This window comes from Stylophora pistillata, chromosome 6, assembly GCF_964205215.1.
Source record: "Stylophora pistillata chromosome 6, jaStyPist1.2, whole genome shotgun sequence".
NCBI lineage: Eukaryota > Metazoa > Cnidaria > Anthozoa > Scleractinia > Pocilloporidae > Stylophora > Stylophora pistillata.
This window is the reverse complement of record NC_142524.1, coordinates 6,700,478-6,715,863: the sequence shown is the minus strand read 5'-3', so window position 1 is coordinate 6,715,863 and position 15,386 is coordinate 6,700,478. Positions and strand designations below refer to the sequence as shown.

At 38.5% G+C, this 15,386-nt stretch overlaps 1 protein-coding gene across 1 annotated transcript; it reads left to right on the top strand.

The window, feature by feature from the left end:
• Positions 1-338: 338 nt before the first annotated feature.
• LOC148727973 (RNA polymerase II-associated protein 1-like) lies at positions 339-15,105 on the top strand. Its single transcript, XM_088725204.1, has 16 exons — positions 339-428; positions 5,509-5,666; positions 6,836-7,136; positions 7,280-7,351; positions 7,426-7,535; positions 7,932-8,136; positions 8,441-8,503; positions 9,095-9,169; positions 9,272-9,420; positions 9,548-9,751; positions 10,355-10,480; positions 12,741-12,906; positions 13,306-13,400; positions 13,816-13,894; positions 14,177-14,239; positions 14,841-15,105. Exons 2-16 carry the CDS (start codon positions 5,539-5,541, stop codon positions 15,003-15,005), a joined length of 2,001 nt encoding a protein of 666 aa, XP_088581330.1. The 5' UTR covers positions 339-428; positions 5,509-5,538; the 3' UTR covers positions 15,006-15,105.
• Positions 15,106-15,386: the final 281 nt, after the last annotated feature.

The following is a 15,386-nucleotide window of genomic DNA, read 5'->3' as shown; positions in this document are numbered from 1 at the left end:
CTAATAATTCTATAGTGTCCCGATCGATTGGGTTTGTGAGAGTTATTGTCATTTGGATGCTTTCATGTCACTTGGGTACTTTTTAAATGAAACGAACCAATTGTTTTGAAATCTTGCCCTGTTTCCACAATTCTTTGTTCATTCCTAGAAAGAAGAAAGGATCGCAAACTCCTGTACTTTCCTAACAGTTATAATGATCACTGAATCATTAATTAAAAAATGAGACAACACGAAAGAAAAACTATGTGTGTTTACTACCCTGGCGTGTTTGTGTCAAAGATGCGGACACTTTGTGCCATCATACAAGACGTAATTTGCTCCTCCCCCGCGCTGATTATTTGATCCGTCATATTTCATGGCCAGGGTGCATATTTTCAATTCTCTTCGCTGTAAACTTGTCTTTTATTTATTTCTCGTGGAGCTACAAGGTAGGTACTCTAACTCACTCTACCTAAGCGTAATATTAGTAGTCCTGGCGCGGTTAGTTGAACCAATTCGAATGGATAATCAATCAAGCACAGTTGGATTCAATTCATTGATTGAATTGGATTTTCGTTCGCTCACAGTTCGATGAATGAAAAGCTGCAAACTGTTTACGAGCGTGAGAGTTTGTTACATACTAGATCAAAGCTTGAATTTTTCAAGTTTTACACGTTCAAAGGACTAGGATGAATTATTTCAAGCCAAATGACAACTTGTATCTTCGGTTGTACAACCAACACTACATAATGACATCTACAGGAATGTGTTCATCTTCAAAGAACAACTGAATGGAAGATGATCGATGAGAATCATTTCTATTGAAATTTTTGTTTTGAGTGTTTAGGTTATTGATGAAGTAATCTGTGTTGATGTTGTAGTTCCTGGAATAATATTTCATATTATCCCCAACTCAGCCTCTTTTGGGTCTTGATTGACCCCATCTTGAGGTTAATATCTATAGAGGGTCCCCTATACTTTTTACGTGAAGAGTGACTGAGCGTGAATTGTGATTTTATGTTTTTTTATTCGTGAATGTGAGTAAAGATGATAATATCTTTTCATGTTCACGTGAACAAATTTTTCTATTTAAACGTGAGCTATCAATAAAAAGCTAAGTTAACTGTGATTCGAGGAACATTTTTTTTTGTGCGATTAATGTCTAGCTATGTTATTGTTTTGAAAATGTATGCATTAATGTCGAATGGCTCTGGTAGGTTTTGATCAGGGTTTTGACTGTACGTGGACTTCATATAAATTGATAAAAGTTATAAAACAGACCACGAGTGGTTCTTGAACAAATAATATATGATGTCCTCTCTGGTCAAGACTACTCACTAGAAAGAGTAAAGTATTTAATCAACGCAATGGTCTTGAATTTTGCTTTAATAGGAAAGACTTTTGGATAGTATTTGTGATGCATGAGAAAGCGAAGTATTTTTACGTTACTGAGTTTTACAAGGGAGTATAGCACACCCTCTCTATAGATAGTCTGGGATGGTTGTAGCAAAACAGAAGAAACTTGAAAACAAAGACTAAGAAACGAAAGCCCCTTTATTGTCTTTGTATAAAAGGATCTTGTTATGTTTTCATGGCAAAAATATCCAAATCCAATTTTAATCTTTTAACTTGTGACAAAACATGCAATATAATTAAAAAACGTTTTTTTAATTATATTGCAATGGAAGACCCACAAACAAACACCCCTTATTTTCAAAATAACATGCCAACTTTGAAGTCAGAGTTGAGTGGGAAAAAATGAGGGAAATAAAGGAAATACATTTGAGTCCCGATACAGTCCAAGGTTTAAATGACAATGATGTCAGGCTTGATTAAATCAGCAATTAAAATGTCTTTATCTATATTACCTAACTATGTTAAATTTCTTGTTTCGAAGTTTGTGAGGAAAGGCAAGTAGAGGGAAAATGAGGCATAGCAAAACAAGGAGTGTACTCTAATGTGCCAATACTGACATCTGCTTTCACTCAAAAAGAAATCAGACAACACATTTTGGAACTCCCAGAGATGAAAGGCCTTACAAATGTACACAATGTAAGAAGAGCTTCAAAAATCAAAGAGCATTAAACCAACACCACAGGGTTCATAGCTATGAGAAACCTTATCAATGTAGACAGTGTGAAAAGAGCTTCAAGTATCAACAGGGGTTACATCAACACACCAGGGTTCATAGTGGTGTAAAACCCTACAAATGTATGCAGTGTGAGAAAACATTTAATCATCCATCAAATTTCCAAAGACACCTCAGAGTTCACAGTGGTGAGAAACCTTACAAATGTACTCATTGTGACAAGACATTTAATCAATCAGGAACTTTGCAAAGACACCTCAGAGTTCACAGTGATGAGAAACCATATAAATGTACTCACTGTGACAGAACATTTAATCGATCAGGAAATTTGAAAATACACCTCAGAGTTCACAGTGGTGAGAAACCTTACAAATGTACTCATTGTGACACAACATTTAATGATGCAGGAAATTTGCAAAAACACCTCAGAGTTCACAGTGGTGAGAAACCTTACAAATGTGCTCAGTGTGACAAAACATTTACTGAATCAGGAACTTTGCAAAGACACCTCAGAGTTCACAGTGGTGAGAAACCTTACAAATGTACTCATTGTGACAAAACATTTAATTGAGCAGGAAATTTGCAAAAGACACCTCAGAGTTCACAGTGGTGAGAAACCTTACAAATGTACTCATTGTGATAAATCCTTTACTGCAAAGTCAAACCTGACAGTGCATAACAGATCATACCATGGAAATTGGCCTCGCAAGTGCAGCTATTGCAGCAAAGGGTTTGAGGATCGGAGGAGCTTAAAGAAACACAAGTGTAGACAACTATCTTTAGATAGAGAGAAATTCACTTGTTGGATGTGTGGTGAATTTTGTCACAATTGTTGTGGCATACTTCACCACATGTATGAACATGGTATGAAAAAAGAGTAAACTGATGTTTAGGTTATTATTTTGGGGCACACTGGTTAATTAAGGTTGTGGTCTCTTCTGGTAAGTCCAACACTTGGATAATGTGTTTGGAAGAATGTGGTGGTTTCCTTTTGCACAGAGACATAGAGAATTTAGAACTGATATAAATGAATTTATATGGCCACACTGACACGCGACATTTCTATATGAGTGTTAAAAATTATTTCACAAAGGAGCAAATATAAGGTGGCTTAGGTACCAGTTTCCTTGCACAAGGAGCAGGCCACATGTGAGAGAAACACAGAAAGGAAGCGTGAGATTTAAAAGACAAAAATTCCAAACAAATATGGTGGCACTAGGCTTTTTTCAGTCTATGCAACTTCTCTCTTATTTTGTGAGGTGTTTGCCTACCAGAGTGAATTTGATGTGTTCAACAGCCACTTCTCTATAGGAGACAGAAACCAAGAGAAAGAAGACAATTTTCAGTGACATAAATGTTGCTCTGCATCTGAATGGAAAATCCAATTGATACAAAATCTCATTCATTTAAGCCTCAGTAGGTGGTCAGTAGGTAGCATGAAAAATATTATGACACAAACAATATGGTTGAAATGTTCAAATTGATGTGAGAAAACTTAAGTTAATCCTTATCACTTTTGGAATAACGAACCCATGACTAATGGGGTTGATTTACTTAAATGACCATTTCCTTGTTACAGTAAGTTACAATTTTATAATCCTTTTCTTGTTGCAGTTGCAATTTTAATTCTTGTTGCTTTTGGAACAATCAACCCAGGACTAATGGGTTTGATTTTCTAGAATAACTATTGTCTTGTTACAAATACAATAATTGTCAGGGGTAGTTACTTTGTTTTGTTATTGATTAATTTTTGTATGTTAGTGAAGAATACCCTCTGTAGGGATGCAATTGAAAATGTTTGGGATTTGGTTTGGATGCATGAAAACAAATAAATAATTTAGTTGAATAAAGTTATTACATGGTTTAACTATTTTGCAGTTTGTTAGCAATAGCAAAGTAGACAATCATATAATCATGATTTGTAAGTTAATTTATTAGAATAACAAAGGAGGTTCTGTAACTGTTGTTAAGTTAAATATTAAGTTTTAGTGAGACATTATTGTGACCTCGTGCATCGTGGGCTCATGCGCTGTCACTAATAGGAGAGTCGATGCGAGTTTTGTGCGATAGAGTTATCTGTGATAAAGTTATCTGCAATCATTTGCGACTTCTGGTTAATGAGGCGTACAGAGGACAATCAGTAAGTGTATTTTTCTCTCACCTTGTTTTCGTTTATTTTTTCAACGATTATTGTTAGGGTTTATGCGCTCGACCTTTGTGTTGTTATGTAATAATTATTGTTTTAGTGTAGCTCCTTGTAATGTCGCTTAGACTAGGTTTTCTTGTTTGTGTTTTAGTTTGACATGTTTGATATCAGATTAAATGGTATTGGAATCAAAGTTATATGGGTCTGGTGTCAGATTTAGTATGTCGATGTCCTCTATTCGATAAAGGCTTACAATTACAGGCTCATTCTTACCATTATGGGTTATAGCGGTAAAAGAGTTTGAGTTGAAAAAATCAAGGGATGGGAAATAGTGAAGGGGAAATTACAGATACTTCAGGTATTGCTAAAAGATGATGTACTTGACTGAAGGGTTGGACAGGCGAAAGTACTCCTGAGAAGCCATCATCAGAGTCGGGTGAAGAGCTGTCACAAGGGGAATTGTGCGAAGCCTGGTTTATGTAACCTGTTTGGTCAGTTTCTATGTGATGTTATTGGCTATAGGACTCGACTGCCTTAAGTTGGTCCTGATTGGTTAGTTACATTAGGTGGTTCTGTATGGTTCATTCATGGACTAAATGTGAAAAGTGATTTGTATGAATTATGTCATTAGTTGTCAAGGAGAGCTTAGTCCTGAATCTAATAAGTCTGTAGTGTCCTGATCGATTGGGTTTGTGAGAGTTATTTTCATTTGGAAGCTTCCTCCACTATTTAAGAGATGAATTAGGATTCATCTCTTAAATAGTGGAGTCAGGGCACAAGCCAGTGAATCCATCTTGCCAAAGCTTATTGAGACTTCAGTAGTGTGAAGAGACCAGAAGTATTTTTACTTCCTATGGATGGGATACAGTGTTACCCTTTTGCATTTGGTCAGGCCTCTCTGTTAATTCAGTAGACTGGACCAAAGCACTGTGATGGTTAATTGTATTGCTAAAAAATAGACCTGAGTTCGCCCTGAACTCTGAGCTTTTGACTGGAAGGTCAGTGGATGAACCATTAGACATTCCCATTACACTGGAAAAATTCATGGAAGCACCTAAATAAGCAACCTTGAGTTTTCAGCAATTTTCTCAAATCAACGTGCACCTGGAGAGGCATCTGTGGCTCAAATTGATTATAATGTTTCATGTGTCTAGCTATTAATTGAATTATGTTCTTAAAAAAAAAAAAGAAAACCCAGCTAGCAAACAAAATTAAGTAACAAAAAGCAAGTAATAAGTGTAATTTCTATATGTATTGTCTGTTGAATGTTCTAACCCTTTTTTTTCCTTGGCAGATTTCAAAGTACAATTTATCTGATCGACTGATGCGCTACACTGCCCTGAGCCCCAGGAATATGCAAATGAAACTGCAAGAGGCGTATTTTTTATACACTGAAAGTTTAAGAACATGGAGAGTCTGTATATTGTATGGCTTGGGCCGTGACGCTGTTAGGTGAGCTACAAACCTTCAATTTTCTCCAGAGATATTAGGATTGTTAAGCAAAGCAGGACAGGTGAAACAACAACAACTAAAAACGGTCTTGATTCATGATAAAATGAAAATAATTATGTTCGTCGCACAGGATGGCAATAGCGAAGAATAACCAATGCAGACATTCATAAACCGTCAAACTCAAGAGTTACCAGCACCTAATTTCTTCCTAAAGTAATAATTAAGACGAATAAAGGCTGATAGTTTCTAAAGAAACTGTTTGGGGCTGCGTCGGTGGGGTAACGAAATAATTTGAATATATCAACAAAGTTGAAATGCGTATGATGCACGATCCTCGCAGTAGATAGCGCTATTTCTGCAATAGCGAAAATCAGACCTGAAAAAAATCAGGCCTGTACGGGACTCGAACCACTGACCTCTGCGATACTAGTGCAGCGCTCTGATTTTCGCTATTGCAGAAATAGCGCTATCTACTGCGAGGATCGTGCATCATACGTATCTAATACCGCAGTTCAAAATATATGAACTTCATATATTCATTGTATCTCAAAGTTGAAATGGTAAATTGGCCACCGTCACGATTATAAAAGCTGACGTTTCGAGCGTTAGCCCTTCGTCGTTAGCCCTTCGCTCGAAACGTCAGCATTTTTAATCGTAACGGTGGCCATTTTACCATTTCAGCTTTGTTGTTATATTCATAATAATTAAGACCACGAGAATAGAGGAAATGGTCACTAATCTAAGGAGCTTTGATTGTTGAACAAATTCTCTTTCTAGTAACAAAGAAAATGTTAAGAGAAGAGTGTAGAGAAGGTGGATACTGGTATTATCGATGTTAGGGTGTTAGAGTAAAGCACTCCGTTCTGTTTGCTTGGCCTTTTGCCATGTGAGATTTTCGCATTGAACCTTTGACGTCAGTTCCTTTGAGTCCCGCGATCAACTTCCGGAACATGGTCAAAAAATGGCAGACGTGAAATCGCGAATTTAACGGCCCAAAAAAAGATACTTCTGGTGCTCAGACTGGATTGAAATTTGCCAGAATAGGTGAAGGACACACGCTGAACCCGAAATTGAAAAAAATGATGTACGAAAATTCGATCTCAGGGGCACTTTAATATACCAAGGGGATGACGAGTTAGTGTGCTTCTTTCTTCTCTTTTCTTTTGTAGAGAGATGTATTCAACTTTTATTGAACACCTGCACTCAATTCAATCTCTCTCCATTTGGATGACAACACCAGAGGAGAGATCAGAACTCAACTGTGCAGCTGCCATATTTGGTATTATAGAAGCAGCCATCCATGCTGCTGCTGACCAGCAAGAACCTGCAGAACGTCGTGGGATGGATTCTGTACCACCTCTGCCAATTAACTGGGGTCATATTACAGGATTTCTACCTCTGATTGGTGGATGTGTAGCTAAGTGGGTTAAAGAGATTCTGGGTTGTGATCACAGTCTTCAAGATCTTCAGGTACGACGTTTTATAGTTTTCTAGGTATTACATTTTTTACGACAAGAGATAAGGCTAAACTTTGTCAGTTAGGTATTTCATATCTAGTCAGATAATGTTAAATCTTTCACTTATTGAGTTTTGCGTAATTCTCTGTTTTTCAGTATGAAAACCTCTGTCTCCTCTCTGGAGCTTTTGCTGGTTTGGCTGCTTTTTACTCTGAACTTCACGACCAGGTTACATTCTTTTTGTGTTTTCCAAACTGTGTCTCATACTGCTTGAGTGAACTAATAAATGTGCTCTATCACAGGTATCCCACTCTCCCGTGGAGACTCTACAGCAGTTAGAACAGTTAGCCAGCACTGTGCTCCATCCATTGATAGAGCATCATGTCGTGGATTGGTGTTTTACACAAATCAGGTAACTACAGTTTTGTGAATTACGGTGAGATACACCTTTGAAAACTTTGTATTAGATTTGTCATAAGGAGTCATTAGTCAGAGCACTTTTTCATCAAGTGTCGTAAAACCAAAACCACTAGACTGGTATTCGAGACCTTCAAAAGCCATTGAGAACTTAAAGTAAAAACAACCAAACTGCCTAAAGCGCGCGAAAAGGCGGGCGACCAAGGCGCGATGGGTTTTTCTTTGGCTTCTGATTGGTTGAGAAAGTGGCGCGAAATCCCTGGACCAATCACAGAGTAAAGTAAAGAAAAACCAATTGAAAGCAATCCTGGATAACTTTCGCCCAATGAAAAAAATGTTGTATAAGGCTGTTATTAGTGATTTTTAGTCTCTTAGTTTCCTTAATTTTAAGTTTCAGATCAGCTTATAACAAGACCAGACTATCAAAGCTTTGTAGAAAAGCTATTCCCAGTCTTCCAGACCTTGGTTCAATAGAACTGGTGAATCGTGGTACAGAACTGGCCGAGTCACACAGACCTGAACTGATTGCTTTCACTTCATGTACAATTGAACTCATGTATCATGTCACAAAGTTGCACAGAGGAATCACCCACAAGGTACGTTGTGCATTCTCACGTTATGCTTTTGGTTACAAAACAATAACTATTTGGTCATCATGTTTCATAGACTAGTTGAAGAACCTTTCTCTCCACAGCCCATTTTCGGATTACATTTGGCCTCTTTTTTGAATTGAGTCCTGTTGTTCATCCTTTCAAGTGATTATAAGGTTTCATTCACGTGCAAATCAAACTGATTTTCACACGAATGGTTCAGCACCAGGCCTCGTTTTGAAAAAGAGACCAAAGGCTTATTCTGTCAGATGTCTTTCTTATGTATTTAATTTTTTTGTTTCACAATTAGTTCTCTGCTGTTCTTTCGAATAAAGCGGTCTTGGAGTATTTGAAACTTGTCGTTGAATCCCAGGTTTGTATACAGTTTTTTTTTATTTGATACGACAGAAGAAAGCTTCAAACCGTTGGAACTCAAAATGGAGTGGAGTGCACGTTCTCGATTTATTCCAGTGTAATGACTGTTTTTTAAGTAGATTGCCTTGGCTCCAATGATTGTATTTGTCACCAGTAAGTATACACGTCATAACACACGTAATGGTCTTAGTGTAGTTTCCATGGCTTGTCTGATTTGAACTTATCTTATGACCCATACGCTTCTACGCACACTTTTATGGAAAAACATGAGGCAAAAGTCTCCGTGCGCGATGGCGTGAGCAGGGCTGGAAAAAGCGGTACGGTCCAGCTAGCTGCGAGCTAGAAGAAGAAAGGAAGAGTAAGGAAGAATGATGGTCTCAAGATAAAACGGTTATTGTCTGAGGTAGTACGGAGCGGACGGGAAAATATTCGGCTCTCGGTCATGACACACGGACTTTGCCGCGACCAATACCTACGTAATGACCTCTAGCCAGATATTTTCGCGTCCGGCTCTTCCATTCAGTCATTAAGTTCATATTTAAGCATGGAAACATTTTTATCTTCGCTTTCACTCTGTACTTCTCGACAGGATGTTTCGTTGTCCTTCTCTGTTCGTCAAGAGCATCATTTGCAGTATTTCCTGCTGAAACTTGCCAGTAACTTGGTAAGAAAAAAAAAATCATTATTGAAGGTTTTTTCCCTTTCTTTTCTGTGTGTAAGTGCATGTACCTTTCTAAACACTGCTTGCTCTTTTTCTGCTTTGTAGATTGAACCGCTAGAATCAGATGAGCGTTCAAGTAGTGACTCCCTATGGCATGAGGCTGCGCTATCGCTTTTTTCCAAGATCTTCCCAGGAGATGAGTTTTATGCACTAGATCTACTTTCGACGATTTTGTTCAATTCGAAGTTTTTCGGGTGAGTTGGCCGTTTTTTGTGTTGTTAAGGATGATCCATGGCGACAAAACTAACAAGAATTTTTATAACGTAATCCTAGTATTCATGAAGTTGGAAGATTTCATTGACTTTGATATTTTCATTTCAGCAATGTGAAAAGACCACCATTTATGGGTGTTGCCAAAGACCTCTCAGAAATGACCCTGGCCACCCCTCCAGTTCCAAGTACATGTGATACTTCAGCTACAAGTAGAGGAGAACTTATAGCCGAGGCTCATAAAAACTTACCTGGTATAAGGTCGACTTTCGTGAGCGCCTTTGACAGCATGAATTATCCCTTGAACACTTCTAGGTATGAAATCAGACTTCTGTCTTAAGCGCTTCCCTTCTCAAGATCGGAACAGTAACTTTTGTGACTATCATACATTTTTTTTAAAGTTAGATTAAAGAATTAGGTGTTGTATCAAGAGAACTCCGTCTAGCTGATAGACCCAGCTATTCTCATAGCTTGTTTGTTTTAGAATATAGTTAAATTTTTGGGACAAATTGCATGTTAATTACTTCTAGGCGTTTGAAGTTACGCGAGGATATTATCTCAATTTTTTCTTTTTGTTACGTCTAACAACCACATTCATCTTGAAGAGAAATATGAAATAAGAATCAGGTAAGATAGAATAACACAAAGTAGGCAATGAACAGCTCTGAAGGACCAAGAATGGCCAAGAATATAGAAGATGCAAACAGGCTTGGGAATTGCAGCCAAATAATTTAAGCGGCATAGGCCAACCGTTTTTTTTTTTTTTTCCCAGATGTGTGCCTTAAATAGTAGGCATGTCCTAGATAATGTAAGCATAGATTTTGAGAAACATTGAAACATTCTCGCGCAGCCATTGCATTTAAAAGAGGAATCAGTTAATGTGTACTTTATTCATTCTCATTTCTGGACCCCTCTCAGGTCAATGGCCCTTCGTCAGGTGCGTAATATTGAGTCATTTCTGGTGCCCTTCTGCGTAGGTGCTCTTCAACCCGCTGATTGGATGTTCCTTCCCATAGTGGATCTGTACAACCTGGCAACAAGTGTGTGAGTATTCATCAACGTTCGCAATTCTGTTTTTACTGAATTGTAACTTTCGGCTCTTTGGGGAAATGTGAAGATGCAAAAGTTTAAACAAGTGGCGATATCACGAGCTCATTATGTGGCGATGTGAGCTGTTTGCGCTGCTCTCTGCCTTTTCACGATACAGATATTCTTGGCTAAGTGTTCGTGGTGTGCAATACGCTCTGAATTTTGCTGAGCTTTATATGCTTTCAAATTCTGTGTAGAATTGCGCGCCATCTTTTCAGCCGAATTAAGACGGAAATCAATTTTCACTCAAACACTCGCATTTTCCCGCCCGCACCAGGTATGCAATTCGTGGGGGAGAAGAGGGAAGGGTGGATAATGTGTTGCTTGTGAGTTTGCATCGCCGCCATTTCTATAGATTTAGTTTTACGATACTCTGAATTGAAATAACGAATATGGTTCTAACCAAACGAAGCTGAAATACCTTAGAATGTAATACACAGTTGATAGATTAATTTTGTAGTACTTGAACAATCAATACTTGTTGAGCAGATGTATAGGAACCGTTTTATTTTATGCAAACCGAAGACCAAAACCATGAAGTGGTTTCATTTAAGACTCCGATGACATTCCTTCTGTGAATTGAATTGTTTGTCGATTTATTCTGTCAGTGAAATGAGGGGCGAGAGCATCGGTACCATCTCAGGCTCTGCAGTTTCCATAGTAACCAATACACTTCAACTGATTCTCTTGCTTGAGGAATGGCGGCCCTCCTGTTTACGTCACGTTACCATGGCATCAAGAATAGCCAGGCTCATGTGCATTTTCTTGACAGGTTAGATTTATAGGCAGCACTTCGTGACTGTTACGATGTTTAAGTGTCACGCACGTCATATCGGTCACGCCTACTCTGAACAAAGTAAGCTGATTTTTTTTGAACAGAGAAATGTTTGAAGTAAATTTGTTGAGTGCCGAATGGATTTTCCTTAAGCTGTAAGTTCATGTTTTAACGGTTGAGGACTTTTGTTGGACTGCACACGCAATGCGAAAATTGCAGCAGCCTTTAGTCGATTGCTTTTTAGAGTTTTAGTGGTTAACAGCTGATATGAGGAAATAGAGGACTGGAAGAGTGTATGCATGGGCTAGTCAATAGGTTTCAAAGACGCTATTTTCGGCTAAAAATGAGAAGGCGCACAAACGATAGTTATTTGCCGCAGCAAAACGAGATGGCTTAAAATCAGCAGTTTCCTTTTCTGAGATGAATTGTAATTTTGGCAGCCTTACGCGAAATAGAAATTGTCAAGTTCGAAGAACTTTTGTAGACTTCCCTCATTTACTGTTTCAACTTTATTCAGTTTTGTCTCTCTAGGCAATTTACCGTCATCCTTTTTTACTTTCATAGGAAATGATCTTTTTCTGAACAGTGGCGTTCACAACTATTTATCATCTCTTTTGAAGATTTACACAAGCCCCTCACGTCTCCTTCACCTTCATTTCAATTCTGCAATTCCTGGACTTACATCCTTCTACGACCTCTAAGTAGTTGAGTGCTATCAGTATTTCTGCTTCTGTTTCCCATGACATAAAGTTTATTTCCCTTTTTGAGGGGTGAGACCAACATTCTTTGACAAGAACTAGCCTCCAATCTGGAGGAATAACAATACTTTTACCACTCTGGAGACCGAGATAAGTCCCTGCAATGATTGGCCTAAAGGGTCCGCGAAAACTTTAAAAAAATCATTTTAAACACTGATAGTCAAAATAAGGCATTGTGGGATCGCAACAGTTTGATCCTGGTCAGCGGTCTAGCCATTTTGGAGGGCATGTAGTTTGTTTGTGGCCCGAGTAACATCATTTGCGCCCGAGCGAAGTGAGGTGCAAATCATGTTACGAGGGACACAAATAAATTATATGCCCGACCAAAGTCATGGAATTATCATTATTATCAATACTCAAGGCCAAATCGTACAAATTCATGTAATAAAATATATATTAGAGCGGTAAATGCCATTTACAGCCCGCACTCTGCTGTTTGGCCCGCGAAAAGGAGCGTTTTAGAGAGGGAAGTTTGTCATTTGGCCGCATGTAGTGGTAATATTGGTTGTTTCGCTCTGACAAATCAGCTTTGCCAAATTCTAATCTCCATATTTCTCCACGAAAGATAAAATAGAAAGAAGAACGAAATTCCAGTGTTCTAGCATAACTTTTTATTACTATCAACTCTCCAATTAAATTTTGACAAAAAGTGAACTCACGACTTTGACCTTGTCTCCTGTAGGTACGCATCCCTTCTGTCCCAGTACTCCGCGGTCTCCTTTGGAGATGCTCTGGTTGGTTCTTTTGTTATTTTACCTTTAGCTCAGAAGCACAACATGAAATTCAGAAGAGCTGTTTGGGATGAACACATAGGGGTCTTGCGAGCTCTGTCGATACCCTTAGACCAGGTAAACTCAATAAAATGGTTGCTGTAAAATCTACAGAAGGTTTCATCTTTTTCTTGCTTTAAAATAGCCAACTTTTTCCTCCCCTAATGTCTTGTTCTCTTCTATATTCTCAACCACTAATGCATAGAACTTCCGCCGTTCATCCTCAAGATCCCTACTTAAGGCGATAAAATTTACAAAATGCAACTATTTTATAGCTTGCCGCTTTTGCGAAGTATTTTGACTCTTACTTGCACTTTTCACTCATTGCTGGACATTTCTCCACTTTTTTGTACAGAAATCCGGTTTTCTACCAAACCTTGGGAAGAGGGTTAAAGTAACCATTTTGTATAAGATTGCCATATGACTTTAAATGTACAATTCGATGGCAAGTGCGATATTATTCTCTGTTTCCTTTAGCTACCCATCCCTGTGGAGGAATACCTGTATCCTGTCGAACAAAACCAGTCATTACTGGCGCTCCATTTACGAGCTCTTGCCACCCAAACAGTCAGGTAAGTGCGACAAATACGCTTTCCTCTTGTCCATAAATACATGTTGATGGAGTAGTTTTAGAATTTAGCGTCGAAAGTTATTCGGGAATGCTTTGGTTTTTACTTTATTTCCCTCTCTGATCGGTCCACGAGCAATTTCCCTTTATTACTCTAAGGGATTTAAGGAATATTGTCTTGAAATAGACGCCACCCTTTAATTAACTTGTGAACAGGCCTCTAATTTTACAGTTGTCTCCCGCACAAGCATTAATTTCTTCGCCTACGGGAAAATATTAGGCCATAAGCAATGCGAGCAAGCGAGAGGTCAGCAAAGCCCGCCAACGTTCTCCCCACCCCTCTGAAATATTTCCAATGGCGGCGAAACGCACGTTGCATTTTCCATGTCATCCTAATTTTTTTTTTTTTTTTTTTTCAGGGCACATTGGTCCCCTTTCTTTCACCTTGTAGCTGTTCATCACGTTAATTCTTTTGTTTTCCAAAGAGTCGACCCTGAGGTGAGTATGAACTGTTTTATGATAGTGTTATACAGCCTCGCTGCTCGCTTGATTTCGTTTGCGAAAGGGAGACTACTTGCAATTGCGTGTGTTTCGACTTACCCTGCGGGCTCGTCAAAATATGTTACGACTTGTTCAAATACTCAACGATACTCGACACTAAAACGTCTATTAACAATTGAGAAAGTAATATTAAGAATCACTTGTACAGGCCACACATCCAGTAATGTTCCCGTTGTCATGCAAAGTTTTCTTTTTTCATAATCTTTTATTTTATCCTAGGATTCACATGAATTAAAAAAGAAGGTAAATTTTTTGAAGCAAGTTCTCGCAGTGAATAATGAGGTAACTGTTTTACTTGGTTTATTGCATGCTCATTTTTTTCTGTTGTTTCGTGGTTAGCAATTCCATCCGTCAGTCATTAAATCCGCCAGTGAGTAGGTTGGTCAGTCATCTCTATCGTGCTGCTGTTTGCCTATCAGTCTGATCATCTTTCTGTTAGTCTATCTAGATGTCTATCTTTCCCCGTACCTGAGTCTGAATATCTGTATGTCTATCTCCCCGTATGATCGTGAGCCTATTTGTCTGCCCGACTGTATGTCTGTTCTTCTGTTTGACTGTTTGTCTGTCTTTTGCCTTGTCTGAGAATCTGTTTGCGTGTCTGTATATTTAGCTTTCTATCTGCCTGCATTTTCGTCTATCTCTCTCTCTTTATGCCTAACTGGATATCTGTTCTACTGTTTGACTATCTGTCTGTCTGTCTGTCGGTTGTCCTGTTCGTCGTTTGTCTGTCTTTGTTTGTCTATTTCTCTGTCTGTGTGTCTGTTTCTCTGTCTGTTTATCATTCTGCGAATAAAGGATCTCTGTGACCTGTGACCTTTTGAAATTGGTATTCCCTCTCCCTTCGTTCTAGGTTAATTTGTTTTTCTTTGTTCGATTGCTTCAGAGTGTTCGACATGATTTTCTGCACTATTACAAACCAGCTTCCTCCAGTTCCTTGGAGCTTTTTGAAAAGTTCGCTAATCTTCCAGCTGCCCGACAACTCCTACTGAGGAATCGCGACGACCTCGAAGAATGCCGCAAAATGTTCCAGAAAATGGCCTCTGCGTAAAGAATAGTGGAATCATTCTGCTATTTAAAGTTGTGGAAATGCATAGATCAATGATAATTATTTCTTTCAAAATAAAAATAGCTACGGACAGAGAACCAAATGTAGTACTGTTTATTTTCGTTTTCTTTGTTCACTTCAGTCCACTATCACCCCTTCCAAACAGGTAGGCATATGTGTTTTCTTCACCGTCGGATCAAAATGTGTCCGAGATAAAAATATCAGAACTCACAATCCATCAAATATTTTTGCTCGCGCGTGATTGTTCTAACTGCACCACATGACTGAAAAAAACCAGGAGCCCATCACATAGGCTCCTGATAAAACTAGGGAATATCGGATGATATACCCCAAGTGATACGCCCTAATATTCAAACCTTACGT